Here is a 13,429-nt window from a genome sequence, read left to right as displayed (position 1 = left end):
GAGGCTATAGAACGTATTCCTCCACCAGACAGGGAGTCCGGGTTTTACAGCCGCTACTTCATAGTTCCCAAGAAGAATGGGGGGTTGCGTCCAATAATAGATCTCAGGCACTTGAACCGGTCTCTGTGGAGGTTCAGGTTCAAGATGCTCACCATTCCTATCATCGTGAACCAAATTCAATCCGAGGATTGGTTTGTCACCATAGATCTAAAGGACACATACTTCCACATTTTCATCCTTCCATCTCACAGCAAGTTCCTGAGGTTCACTTTCGGGGGTGAAGCGTACCAATATTGGGTTCTTCCCAATACCAAATGCCTAGCTCTCTCTCGCATTTACCAAATGCATGGATGCAGCTCTAGCACCGCTGAGGCTCCAGGGCATCAGGGTGCTCAGCTATATCGACGACTGGCTGATTTTGGCCCAGTCACAAGAGCTGGCAGTTCGGCATCGAGATGTCGTCCTCGCCCACATCCAGAGTTTGGGGTTGAGACTCAACACAAAGAAAAGCGTGTTGGCACCAGCCCAGAGAACCACGTTCCTGGGAGTGGTGTGGGACTCGGTCACGATGCGGGCACAATTATCTCCTGCACGGATCGAATCCATCCTGGCCACGGAGTCCAGGATAAAGCTAGGCCAAGCCATCACTGTCAAACACTTCCAGTGAGTGTTAGGTCTCATGGCAGCAGCGTCCAATGTCATTCCATTCGGCCTGCTGCACATGAGGGCTATGCAGTGGTGGTTGAAAACCAAGGGGTTCAAACCCATTCCACATGATCAGGGTTACGCACAGATGCCTTCGTTCCCTATCTATGTGGAAGAAAGCTTGGTTTCTGTCCCAAGGCCCCATGTCGCCGGAAAGCCGTTTCAACAGACGCCTCCCTCACGGGCTGGGGTGCGGTCATGGACGGCCACTTCATGAGAGGCCTATGGCAGGACCATCATTCCTCCTGGCACATAAATTGCCTGGAAATGTTGGTGGTGTGAGGAGCTTCCTGCCAGACCTCAAAGGTCATCATGTCCTTGTGAGGTCAGACAGTATGTCAGTGGTGGCCTATATAAACCATCAGGGGGGTCTGAGGTCTCGCCCTCTATGCAGACTGGCGCATCAGATCCTCCTGTGGTCCCAAGGGAAACTGTTGTCTCTCAGAGCAACATACATCCCGGGGAATCAGAATCAGGGAGCAGACATCCTGTCAAGGCAGGGGCTGAGGCCCAGAGAATGGAGACTCCATCCCGACGTGGTGGAGTCGATATGTCAGAGGTTCGGCCCAGTGGAAGTGGATCTATTTGCATCTCAAGAGACGACCCACTGTCCGCTGTGGTTCTCCCTCACACATCCAGCCCCGCTGGGGTTGGATGCCATGGTACAGACGTGGCCAAGGCTGCGTCTGTACACATTTCCCCCGATTGCTCTGCTCCTGGGAGTTCTAGAGAGGGTCCCCGTTGTGGCCGGCCCGAGTATAGTTCTCAGACATAATATCGCTCCTGGACGGCCCTCCATGGGAGATTCCCATCAGGATGGACCTGCTGACACAGGCAGAGGGCTCAATATTTCACCCTCGGCCGGAACTATGGAAACTGTGGGTCTGGCCCCTGAGGGGGCACAGTACCGAGAGGCTGGCCTGTCAGCAGGAGTAGTGGAGACCATATTCATCTCTAGAGCTCCCTCCACGAGGAAGTTGTATGGCCTAAAATGGAATGTTTTCACCGTATGGTGTAGAGAGCGTGAGGTGGACCCAGTTAACTGCCCAGTGGCTTCAGTGCTGGAGTTCCTCCAAGATCGCTTCTCGGCTGGTCTTACCCCGTCCACACCCAAGGTGCACGTGGCTGCCATTTCGGCTTTCCACGCTCCTCTGGGTTATGGGCCTCTGGGGAGACAGCAGTTGGTTGTACATTTCCTCCGTGGGGCTTGGAGGATGAGACCTGTGGCTCGTTCCAGGGTTCCCACTTGGGACCTGGTGGTGGTTCTCGAAGGGTTGGTTGAGGCCCCCTTCGAACCTCTGGGCTCAGCTGATGCCAAGAACCTTTCCCTAAGATGGCTTTTTTGTTGCCCATTACTTCTCTAGGAGAGTAGGAGATCTTCAGGCGCTCTCTATATCCAATGGGTGCCTGGAGTTTGCTCCAGGCGACATTAAAGTCATCCTACATCCCAGGCCGGGCTATTTGCCTAAGGTGCCATCGAATGTGGCACGGCCTACGGTTCTGCAGGCTTTTCATCCTCCACCTCACGTGACGGCGGATGAGGAGAGACTTCATCTGCTCTGCCCTGTTAGAGCTCTTAAATTATATATTCAGATGAAGTCAGACCAGTTGCTAGTGTGTTTCGGGTTGCCCAAGCAACTGGATTGTTCAAGCTATATCTAAGGCCTACCAGGTGCGCAATTTGCCTTCACCTTTGGCCGTGAGGGCTCATTCGACCAGAGGCATGGCGTCCTCTAGAGCCCTCCTCTCAGGGGCCCTGATCCAAGAAGTCTGCAATGCAGCAGGATGGGCCACCCCTCACACTTTCATTAGATTTTATAGCCTGGACATTCCATCTACACCTGGCACCCTTGTGCTCTCGTCCTAAGTGTGCCTGTGCGCAGCTTCACACTGGGACAGGCAGGGCTCGCTGTGGCATAGTGGGTACTCGTTCCCCCAAAGTGTCATTCAACGCAGTTCGAGTTCCCTCAAAAGGGAACGTCTAGGGTTACGACTGTAATCTTGTTCCCTGAAAAAGGGAATGAGAACTGCGTTGGTTCCCTTCGCCACGCCTTCCCCTGCCTGGGAGTGCTTGCTTCATCACAGAAGCTAACTCTGTTGTGTGCCGGCGTCCTTTTGTAGCTTCCACTTATGCCGTCACACGTTACGTCATGACTCAACACCAATGGCGCTACGCTGAGGGGCATTCCCCCAAAGTGTCATTCGACGCAGTTCTGTTCAGTCGTAACCCGAGACGTTTTTGATATTTCTCTTACTGTGAGTGTGTCATAGAGGTCAGATGATCTGGACTTGAGGTCAAGAGCAGCATATGTGCCTTCACTGGGATCAGGTCTGGGATCGTTCTACAGGAGAACAGAGAGAAGGACTATTACCATTTAAAATTTTGAAGAAAAAAAAATGATTGTAAAAGATTTTAAATTGTTACCATGATAATCAAAAGTGTAATCACTCAACAGTCTCTACTCATAAAACCATGTACAATCCTGAGTGTATATATATATGCATGTAAGGATCACTAGTGAGAGTGCCTGGGATTACCATCAACCAACCCGGACAATCACCACACATCCACAGACTCCATTCCCCATAATCCTCAGTTCAGACTATCATCCATTATCACTTTCACCTGTGTCTCATTTCCTTGTTTACTCACCCTATAATAGCCTGGTTTTCACATTAATTCTCTGCAAAGTCTTGTTTAGTGTTTGTACTGCAATTCTGAGCATTTGTCTGTTATTCCCGTGTTCTTGGTTTTGATCTCTGCCTGTCCTTGAATTTTCCTTTTTGTCTGTGACCCCTGTGACCCTGTGACCCTGTGACCCTGTGACCTAGTGACCCCTGCGACCCCTGTGTCCCCTGTGACCCTGTGACCTAGTGACCCCTGCGACCCCTGTGTCCCCTGTGACCCTTGTGACCCTGCGACCCCTGTGACCCCTGTGACCCCGTGTCCCCTGCGACCCCTGTGTCCCCTGTTACCCTGTGACCCTGTGACCCCTGTGACCCTGTTACCCTGTGACCCTGTTACCCTGCGACCCTGCGACCCTGCGACCCTGTGACCCTGTGTCCCTGTTACCCTGTGACCCCTGTGACCCTGTGACCCCTGCGACCCTGTGACCCTGTTATGGTTTGGACTGATTATCCGGTCTTTTTTGACCTCTTGCCTGTTTTCTGGATTGTCTTTGGATTACCCTCTGTTCAAATAAACTGCATTTGGATCCTCAAGCTTCGTGTCTCAGAGCAGTACGTGACAATATATGTGTTCTACATGTGCAAAGAAGCTGTAATTGATTTATTAGTATCATTCTGTGGTTCTTTGGCCATCTCACCTCATACTCGTGTATTGCAGATCTACAGTTTATCCTTTTCTTCCGACTGTTAAAAAGAAACGGAAACAAGCCATTTCATTGTTTTCTGCAATATTCACATGTACTTTTGCATTAGTCTAAAAGCAAATTATATTACTCTTTGTTGATACATTTTTATTTACATTGCATATAGTATGATGGTGATCATGATAGTGAATATTGCACATGCCACTGCGATCATTACCCAGACGAGCAAACCAGCACCACTATGATCTGAAAGAGGGAGAAGATCATAATTAAATCTACAAACTAAGAATGACACTAAGACATTCTGTGGTGGGTCTAAAGCAGAAATCACAGTCAATGTTTAGAGGATTTAATGTCACAGTTACTGAACCATCATGAACTCACACATGATGTTTGTGACGTTTGTGACGTTTAAAGTCACAGCATCAGAGTATTTCTCTCCATGTTCATTGCTGGACTTGCACTTGTATTCTCCACTGTCATCAGAGCTGATCTTTGAGATGCTGTAGATTCTTCCAGATCCTACAAGCGTTCCTCCTTTAATCCAGCTGATTTCTGCAGGAGGGTTTGAGTCACTGCTGCAGTTCAGAGTCATTGAATCTCCCTCCACTATTACACCAGATGGACTGATGGAGATCTCAGGATTCCCTGGAGGATGAATGCCAAGTTAAAGCTTTAACTCGTCTTGACATGCTGCGCTTTTTAAAATTTTGTTCACATTTTTAAAAGCACAAACATAGATAAATGTGTTTGAATGGTTTCAATAAACCGTTATTGATTCAAAGCACTGATGAGGAAATAACAAAGATGTTCAGAGAGATTGATAACATCTGCCAAATAACTAATTTACAATGTAACATTTTAAATGTATAGCTTTATGGTTTAATGGAAAATACATAAAATGCAATAAATGCAGGGTGTTGAAGTTATTGATGCATTTAAAATGTTCTTAGCACCCCCTCTGAACTGTATAATTTTATTATACACTAAATAAAATAGACACTCACACATGACATTGAGCTGAACAGCAGGAGAGATGAGAGTGTGTCCGTCTACAGCACAGCTGTATCTGCCTGAATCCTCTCTTCTCACTGGGTTGAGGAGGAGTGTGTTACTGAGGTCAGTTAATATCATCTGTGAGTTTCTGTACCAGATGAATGTGTCTCCGTCAGTCGGAGCGCAGCTGCTTTTACATCTCAGATTGACTGGATCTCCCTCTGTCACTCTCTCAGCAGACTCCACCTGAAGATCTGAACACAACACACACATTATATCTAGTGCTGCTGTCATACACTGATTATTATTCAACATAATGCAGAAGAAGAGATGAAACTCATCAGAGTCACCTGTGACAGTAAGAGTCACTCCTGGATCACCAATGTATTTTGCATCAGGTTTATCAGTGATGAATCTGAAATAGTACATGTGTGAATCCTTCAGTGTCACATGACTCAGTCTGACGCTGCAGTTCTTCTGTTTATCTCCCAGATACTGAAGCCTCTGACGGTATTCAGGGTCCTCAGACAGATCTAGAGGCTCTTCATCATCTATTACCGGTGTTTTGGTCCAGAACACTTTCATGATCTGATGTCCTCTAGGGTATTTATAAGTGCATCTCATTATCACTGATGAGTCCTTTACTGCACAGATGTGTGAAGGCCTGTAACTCACACCCCAATCATCATCATCACCCACGGGCTACAAACTCCTGAAACACACATTAAAGGGATAGTTCACACAAAAACGATAGTTTCATAATTACTGACCCCTCGTGTTCATTACATTCTTTTTTCTTTCTTTTTTTTAACACATTAAACACATTAAAAACATTAATATAATCATTATTGATGCACATATTTAATATTGTACATTAATTCTAATCAGAAGAATTTAAACATTTTTTAATTTTAGCTCTGACTGCCTTTATTTTTTTACTTTATTTGGATGATTTTTCTTTCACAGAAATTTGTTTGTGAAAGGGGTTTTAACAGGGGGTCCGCACTCATGATTTGAAAGAAAGACTTTGAAAAGTGACTAAAGAACAATAAAATCTTCTCCAGCATGAGCGACTCACCGTGAATCATGAGCAGAAACACCAGAGGAAGAGGAGGAGCCTTCATCAGTGACATCACTACAAGAACAACAACACAGGATCACACACACAGTGAGCATTATAAAAACAATCTTTAGCTTTAAAAACATTTCCATAAACAATTTTTCATGGAGAATATTTCCTTTTGATTAGGTGAGTGGTTTCTACAACAGTAAATAGACTATAGACTGACTATATTCACTCAGTAACCAGCGTAACTCTTACCGTGTTCTGGCGAGTCTCTCAGGCGTTACACTGATCAAATTCTCATGGTTAACAGTGTTTATTTCCAAATGCGTGCACAGTTTCACTTCAATTACCCATTTTAAGATTAAAGGGATGTTGAGATATAAATGGAATAAAAATAAACATGGGTTTTTATAGTCTTTCTTCCTGGAAACATTTTCTGAGGAATTATTGAGCAAGACACTCAATATAGGCGGAACTTATATTGAGTAAGACTGGATGTCGATACTTTGACCGCAGACAGACAAGTTATATTTTGACATCCTTGAAGGAATTTTTGCCTTCAGTTTATTGGCGAAAAGAATAGCGACAGGAAGTGGTGGGCAGTCGAGGTGGGAGGGACAGGAAATGACCTCATCCAGAATCAGTTCACACACATATAAGCGCCAGCCCGTAATGAAGAACACATGCACAGCCCAATGTGTCTCAATGTACGTCATCGATCAAAATGAATTCTTAGCTAATATTGCTTAATACAAAACCCCTAAAAGGACATGGAGATTCAAAAGTATGAGATGGGGGGAGAAATTATATTTCAGTGCTCGCAAAAGTTGCATGCATGGGTAATGCAAAGGATTTGAGAGGAAACGCGAAAGCATAGAAATATAATTTCCACCACCATGTGATTTTAGGGGCTCCGTAAAATGTTATTTTAGTCAAACGGATTAAACCAACATGACTGACCTCGTCTTAACACACGTACACAGAAGTTGCTCTACAAATAATCATCACTGGAGACTTTAATAGATTGAGGTGTTCATCAAAGCTTTCATTTTATCCACTGTTGCACATTTCCAGAGTTTGTTAGAATAGCCCAAATATTAAAGCTGCTCTAAGCGATGCTGGGTGACGTCACTTCTTGTTGACGTTCAAAGTATTGTCAAACAAAACGGAGGCTAGCTCGACCCTCCTCCTCCTTCTCCCGTCTCCTCCTCATCCCGTCCCCTCCCCCCTCCCTCCCGTGCCTCCTGAAATAGTCATGAACCATTTAGAAAAACCAAACTGGATTTACCCTGTCCAGCAGAAACAGAGCCTCCTGAATGTCGGATTGGAAGCCCTTCTGCCAGCGGAGTTCTCGCCACCTTTTGAACGCTTTTCCGATGTAAATTCGGGACTTCGTGCGTTCCTTCTCCTTTTCCCTCTTCTTTGTTCCTTCCAGGCTGGGCCAGTTTGTTTTTGTTGCTGTTTGTGGAGCCTGGGCTGTCTACAGAGACCGCGTTTCTTTACAGTGTGTTCAGGGGACAGGCAGCTAGCGGATAGTGAGGAGATGTTTGCTGGATGTGACAAAAAATCTTTTGGCCTAAAAAACGTGTGACATCGCTTAGAGCACCTTTAATATTAACCCAGCTATCACATTTAGTAGGTTACTCTGAGTTAGGTCTTCAATGACCCAGAAATGACCACACACAAGCTTGAATTTGGTAAAACTGATATGGGCTTTTTATTTGCTTACAGAAAACATATAAAGTCAAAAGTTCAAATGATTTTAAGAAACAAATTACCAAGCCAGTGACATCACAAAATGTTTTTAGTCTCACTAAACACGTGTTGTTGGTTCTTGGCTCTTTCCTTTGTATTCTGCTCTTGTAATGAGAAAAAGATCACAGACACTGCGTTCCTGACGTCTATTTACCTGATTTAATGAATAATAAATGAGTGAATTAGCACGCTAAACTGACAGCCCTACTCTCAGAATATTGTTTCATTGTTTTGGCCTTTGTCTTCATGATGGTCTCGTTCACTCATTTGACACGGCTGTAGATCACAGACGCCTCTTCCACAGTCTGCACATTTGATCGCCTAAAGAACATCAAATAAAACAACAATCATGTTATGGATCAGATTGCATGATGATAAAAGTCATTAAACAATTCAGATGTTTCTGAAACATCAGTGGGACACAAAGTTATTAAGAAAAAAACTTCCAGATTTAAAGAACTATAAATGCTCCTTTCATCCACATGAGGGTGAGTAGACGGCAAATGTTTTATTTCTGCGTGAACTGTCTCTTTAAGCTCGTTCTTCTCACCTCAGGACAGAATCAGGCTGACCAATCCTGATATTGTTGTAGTGGCTTTCATTCTCCTCTGCTCTCTTCGTCTGTTTGTTTCTGTGATGTTGGACAGTTGCGTACTGGATCTTCTCAGTCTCTCTGCATTCAGGAGCATTTGCGTCTCTTCTGGGTTTGCTGGAAGTTACACTGGCGTTCTGAGCGTCATCACAATCGGCTGATTCAGAAACATGAACGTCTCTCCCTGTTACGGTAGAGTACAGATTGTCCTGAAACAGAAGAAAATTAAAGGGGTGGTTGATTATTATTTGATTATTATTTAACTTCTCTAACTTTAGTTAGTGTGTAATGTTGCTGCTTGAGCATAAACAACATCTGCAAAGTTACGACACTCAAAGTTCAAAGCAAAGGGAGATATTTTCTTTAACAGAAATGGCTTTTTAAGGACTACAACAAACGGCTGGTAGAGACTACACAACATTCCTCTCGGGTTAGTGACATCACCAACCCTAAAATTTACATAAACCCCGCCCCCTGAACACCATTTATAGATTATCATGACAGAGTATGCTAATCAATGACTAGAAGATAATGTAGCACAGTTGTCTAAGTCACTCAGATTTAGCTCTTGAAGCTCCGTCCCCTGTGCCTGTGTAAAAATATCTGTGGGGTATTTTGAGCTAAACCTTCACACACACACACTCTGGGGACATCAGAGACTTATTTTACATCTTGCGAAAAGGGCATTATACCACCCCTTTAAATATTATTTATTATTCACATTTAAGGGCTGTACACACAGAACACGTTTTTCCATTTCAGTGCTCTACTTTTCATTGTTTTTCTATGTAAACACGGGCTAGACGGACGTGTTTGACCGTTATAAACACGGCACTCAAATTAAAAGTCGATAAACTTTCTTTGGGTTTTTTTGTCTCTCGTTCCACTGACTTGTCTCTCACGTTCTGTGTGAATGGCCCCGTCTAACTAGACTATTCACATGTTGTGTCCAGAAGATTTACCTGTTTTTCAGTGAGGTCAGTGAGGTCTTCAGCTTTAGCAACTCTTCGTTTTCTCCTGATTTAACAGACATTAAACTTGTAAGCTGCATTTTAAAGATTAATTACTAATCACATCACATGAGGCATTTACACCTGCACTAGTCTGAAAGAGAATTGCATTCACTCACTGTAATTGAGAATGATTTTAATCAAACTTACATTATAAACAGAATGATGACGATGACGATGAAGAATCCTAAACACGCCACAGTGATCCCCAACCCGACGGGCCAGCCATGACCAGGATGAGCTGAAAGATGAAGAATTTGAGTTCAGATTAACTCTCAAAGCTGCATAACTGTCTTGAACTCTTTATAAAATAAAACCTTCATCTGTGACAGTTACAGCGTCTGATCTCTGAGATGTTGATTGTGAGCCTGACAGTAGAAGCGTCCACTCTGTATTAGGGATGGGAATCGCTAGGCATCTCACGATTCGATTCGATCGCGATTCTGAGGACTGTGATGATAAAACAATTATCGATGCATCTTTTTTTTTCTATACAGATTTTCTTTTTTCTCACTGTGTGACTACTTGGTACTTTTAAAACAAAGTATTTGTAATGATCCATAATGAATTTACTTCCAATATATTTTATTAATTAAACAAATGGAAGTGATTTGGCAATAAATGTTGCGATAGAGTTTGTAATTCGCTATGCGTTTTCCGAGTTGGGTGAAAGCTTCTAATGCTGTCCTGGTTTTAACATCAGCGCTGTTTGATCTGACATGTGTAGGTTATAATAGAATTTGAATGCTTCCAATTAGATCTCGCTGCGATATTATTAATTCTGCTGTGAATTCGAACACTTTCTCACTTGATCTCCCAGCGCTGTGTAATAACAGTGTCACGTGATTGCGATCGGCCCACGAGTAAACCTGTTCTGAGCTCGCGCTGCGCTAAACGGTCCGCGCGCCACAGCTCAAACGAATAGCCAGTTTCGTTTCACTTTCGTTTTGTTTGCCGTTTGATGTTTCTCGTATGTAACAGAAGTTGCAGCTCTTATCAATTGCACAACGTGGTGGTCACACCAGTGCGGCTTCTTTTTGCCATTTGGTCGCAGTCTGGATCTCTACTTGCATAAAGTGTGGCCAAGGCCGCATTAATGCACGGGCTTACCTGGGCTGAAGCCCAGGGGCCTCCCAAGTTCAGGGGCCTCCCATGTTCAGGTTCATGATGAGCTGAAAAGGTCATATTGTTTTAACTTGTCAGATTTTGTCGCTGTATGTCGCTAGTCGCTTGTGGACGTTGCTGTCGCTATAATGTTATTGTTATGGTGCGTTCACACCAAACGCGAATAGAGCGTCTGGCGCGAGTGATTTCAATGTTAAGTCAATGTAAAGACGCGTTTACGCGCGTCTAGAGGTCCCGCGGCGCGAATGAGGCGGACGGTGCGTGTCCACTACAGCGGCAAAAGTCCGCTCAGTGCCGCTGGCAACGCTGTAACGTCTCCGTCTCCGCTTTGGGGTGTGTCTGTTGCGAGTGTGTTTAATCTAAGTTTTTTTCAACGTAAATCAGCAGCGATGCACGCGATTACATTTAGAAATAGACAATCTTTGTTTCCAAATGCACCAAGCAATGATCCTTTCAATTTTATAAACTTTTACAAACCCAGCCAATATAATCACAATGAACACATCCAAAATAAAATCTTTAACGTATATAACAACTGCAAAGCGTCTAATTTGTAAACAAAATGATTTACGCACTAAATCCAGCATAAACTCACTGAGACTGTCGACAGTTTCTTTTCCATGCATCATTTTATTATATCCATGTTTGTGATTAGTTACATATAAAACAGTGAAATCGCCCTCGAACTCTTCTGTCTCCTGCACTCGAGACGGTGACGGGAGCTGAGCTCCACTGAAAGGCTTCTTTCCTATTGGTTGTCGCTCGCGAAAATCGCTTCTCATTTTATAAAGTTGAAATTTAGTTGCTGTGTGTGGTTGTTAAATAAAGTGTCTTGTGTTTATGTGCTCAGTGATATGTTAATAACAATATTAAAATTGAAAACAATATTAAAAAACTCACTGTTGTAGGTCTCGAAAGAAATTAATGCATTCTGTGATGTAGATTTCCTAGATATTACACTTTTTTAAAATGAGACTCTGTAAACCGAGGGGATGGGGGGCCTACAAAACCTCTCAGCCCCAGGGCCTAACATTAGGTTAAGGCGGCTCTGAGTGTGGCTCTTGTCCAGGTCCGTTTTCCCTTTCAACTTCATAAAGCCAAAGTTACACTATTTTAACGCAGAGGGCGCCGGTCGGATTTCACCCTCCACCATCACGTGTCTCTGTTATGCGCACACCACAGACTGTCCGGGCGCCTTTGCGTTCTGTCAACATTACGTTATCAATTAACATTTAGAAAATCGATTTTTGACATTTGTGATTTGATTCAGAATCGTCCACGTCCGCATCGCGATGCATCTAAGAATCGAGTCACTGAATCTCCCTCCACTATTACACCAGATCCACTATTAAATCCAGATGAAACATTGATTCAAATTAAGATACAATTAATAAAAAAACGAAATTCACTTTAAAGAAAGGCTTTGTGCTTTCTGTTTGAGGTCTCTGTGAAAGTCGCTTTCAGTCATGTCCGTAATGGAGAACTGAGCCCGTAACATTTTTTTTTTTTTTTTTCACTCACATAAATGCGAACACGAAAAATAAAATAAAAATAATATTTTATGTTCTGTGGAGGCCGATCTTTATTCATCCGGTGGGTATATATCTTTTGGTTTGCACAGTGTAATTTATAGCCTAGAATTAGGCTACTAAAAAATATTTTGCCACCTAAAAGTTAAAGATTTTTTGTGTCACGTCACATGTGTGTATTTCCCTCATATTAAATATAAAACGCATGTGTAGACTGATATTTTTCTAATGTCTTGACTCCTTTCAGACGTTTCAAAATATTGGTATTAAATGCATTTTCTGAGAATTTATATTTCAAGTTTTGACTGCAAATGTCACGTCCATAACACTGGAATCGCCCAATTTTAACGAATTTACTATTTAGTTTTTGTGGTGTAGGTCTACGTATTTTATTCTGTTAACTTAAATTGCTTTAAACAGGGATGCAAACACATGTATGGTAAAAAAAAAGAGAGAGGTTATCGAAGCCCTCGCCCCGCGGCAAATATCCAGATACTTACATAATTGTGATTAATCCTTTTATCATTTTGCAGTGTAAGATTACCGTTAACACCTTTAAATATTACATAAATGTATTATGTATTTTTATTAAACTAAGTGAGTATATAAATCAGCATCAAAGAGTAATTCTTGAAAAAATCTGCACAGTAATTTGATAAAATCTAAACATGTTAATAAAAACAAATTACTATTAGTAGGCTACTCTTATAAAATTCAATCAGGCAATCATACATTTCACAATTTTATATTTATATATGAATGTCAAGAATTCAGAAGGCTATATATAAATAATATACAATTAAATTATTGTGCAGGCTAGGTATAAAAAATATATGCTTTTAAAAATCTTTCAGTGCGCAAAACCATGATAATATGAAACGCTTCAAAACAGAGCGCACAGAGCGCGTATGTGCATCTGCGCGGGTGCAGAATGATGTGCTCAAAGCAACATGGAGTCACAGTGTGCTGCACAGCAGCACAAGTGCGCATTTAAAAGTTCACTGCACAAAGCGAAGAATGTCGAGCGCGGAAATCCTAGAGTACGTTATATCTGTCCAACAGTTTTTTGATCATTTGTTTCTTCACAGTTTTAAATTACAGTTATTGTGAGTTTGATGCCGATTTATAGTCCTTGTGATGTGTGTGATCTAACAGGCACACGCGAGTCGTTTAACAACAGCAACAAACGTAAAATACAAATACACAAAATAAAGTTATTTTATGCAAATCCAAATTGGAGAGAGTTTTACCGTGCATCCTGTTGTAACCGGACGAGGCGCGCGCGCTGTTTGAATACTGAATGGAGAATGATTGACAGC

The 13,429-nt window shown here is 42.8% G+C and overlaps 1 protein-coding gene and 1 long non-coding RNA gene across 3 annotated transcripts in view; both read right to left on the bottom strand.

Moving 5' to 3' along the window:
- LOC311076070 (cell adhesion molecule CEACAM5-like) overlaps positions 1-13,429 on the bottom strand; it is a 121,420-nt gene that overhangs the window by 56,263 nt on the left and 51,728 nt on the right. Inside the window, exons 8-11 of one of the 2 annotated variants that reach the window (XM_084103938.1) lie at positions 9,607-9,697; positions 9,409-9,463; positions 8,405-8,655; positions 7,793-8,175 (exon numbers count right to left, since the gene is read on the bottom strand). The exons of the other annotated variant lie outside the window; for it this stretch is intronic. Coding sequence (XP_083960064.1) covers positions 8,118-8,175; positions 8,405-8,655; positions 9,409-9,463; positions 9,607-9,697 — 455 coding nt within the window. The 3' untranslated portion in view covers positions 7,793-8,117. Of the gene's footprint in view, positions 1-7,792; positions 8,176-8,404; positions 8,656-9,408; positions 9,464-9,606; positions 9,698-13,429 lie in introns of those variants that run through there. 2 annotated transcript variants of the gene reach the window in all.
- Positions 2,999-4,545, bottom strand: LOC311076091. Its single transcript, XR_014604615.1, has 3 exons — positions 4,193-4,545; positions 4,032-4,077; positions 2,999-3,047 (listed from the first exon to the last, which is right to left on the bottom strand). It is a non-coding gene; the product is annotated as an uncharacterized lncRNA (long non-coding RNA).

The sequence above is a fragment of the Abramis brama genome (assembly GCF_963993115.1).
Source record: "Abramis brama genome assembly, chromosome: 25".
Lineage (NCBI taxonomy): Eukaryota > Metazoa > Chordata > Actinopteri > Cypriniformes > Leuciscidae > Abramis > Abramis brama.
This window is presented reverse-complemented; position numbering and strand designations above follow the sequence as displayed.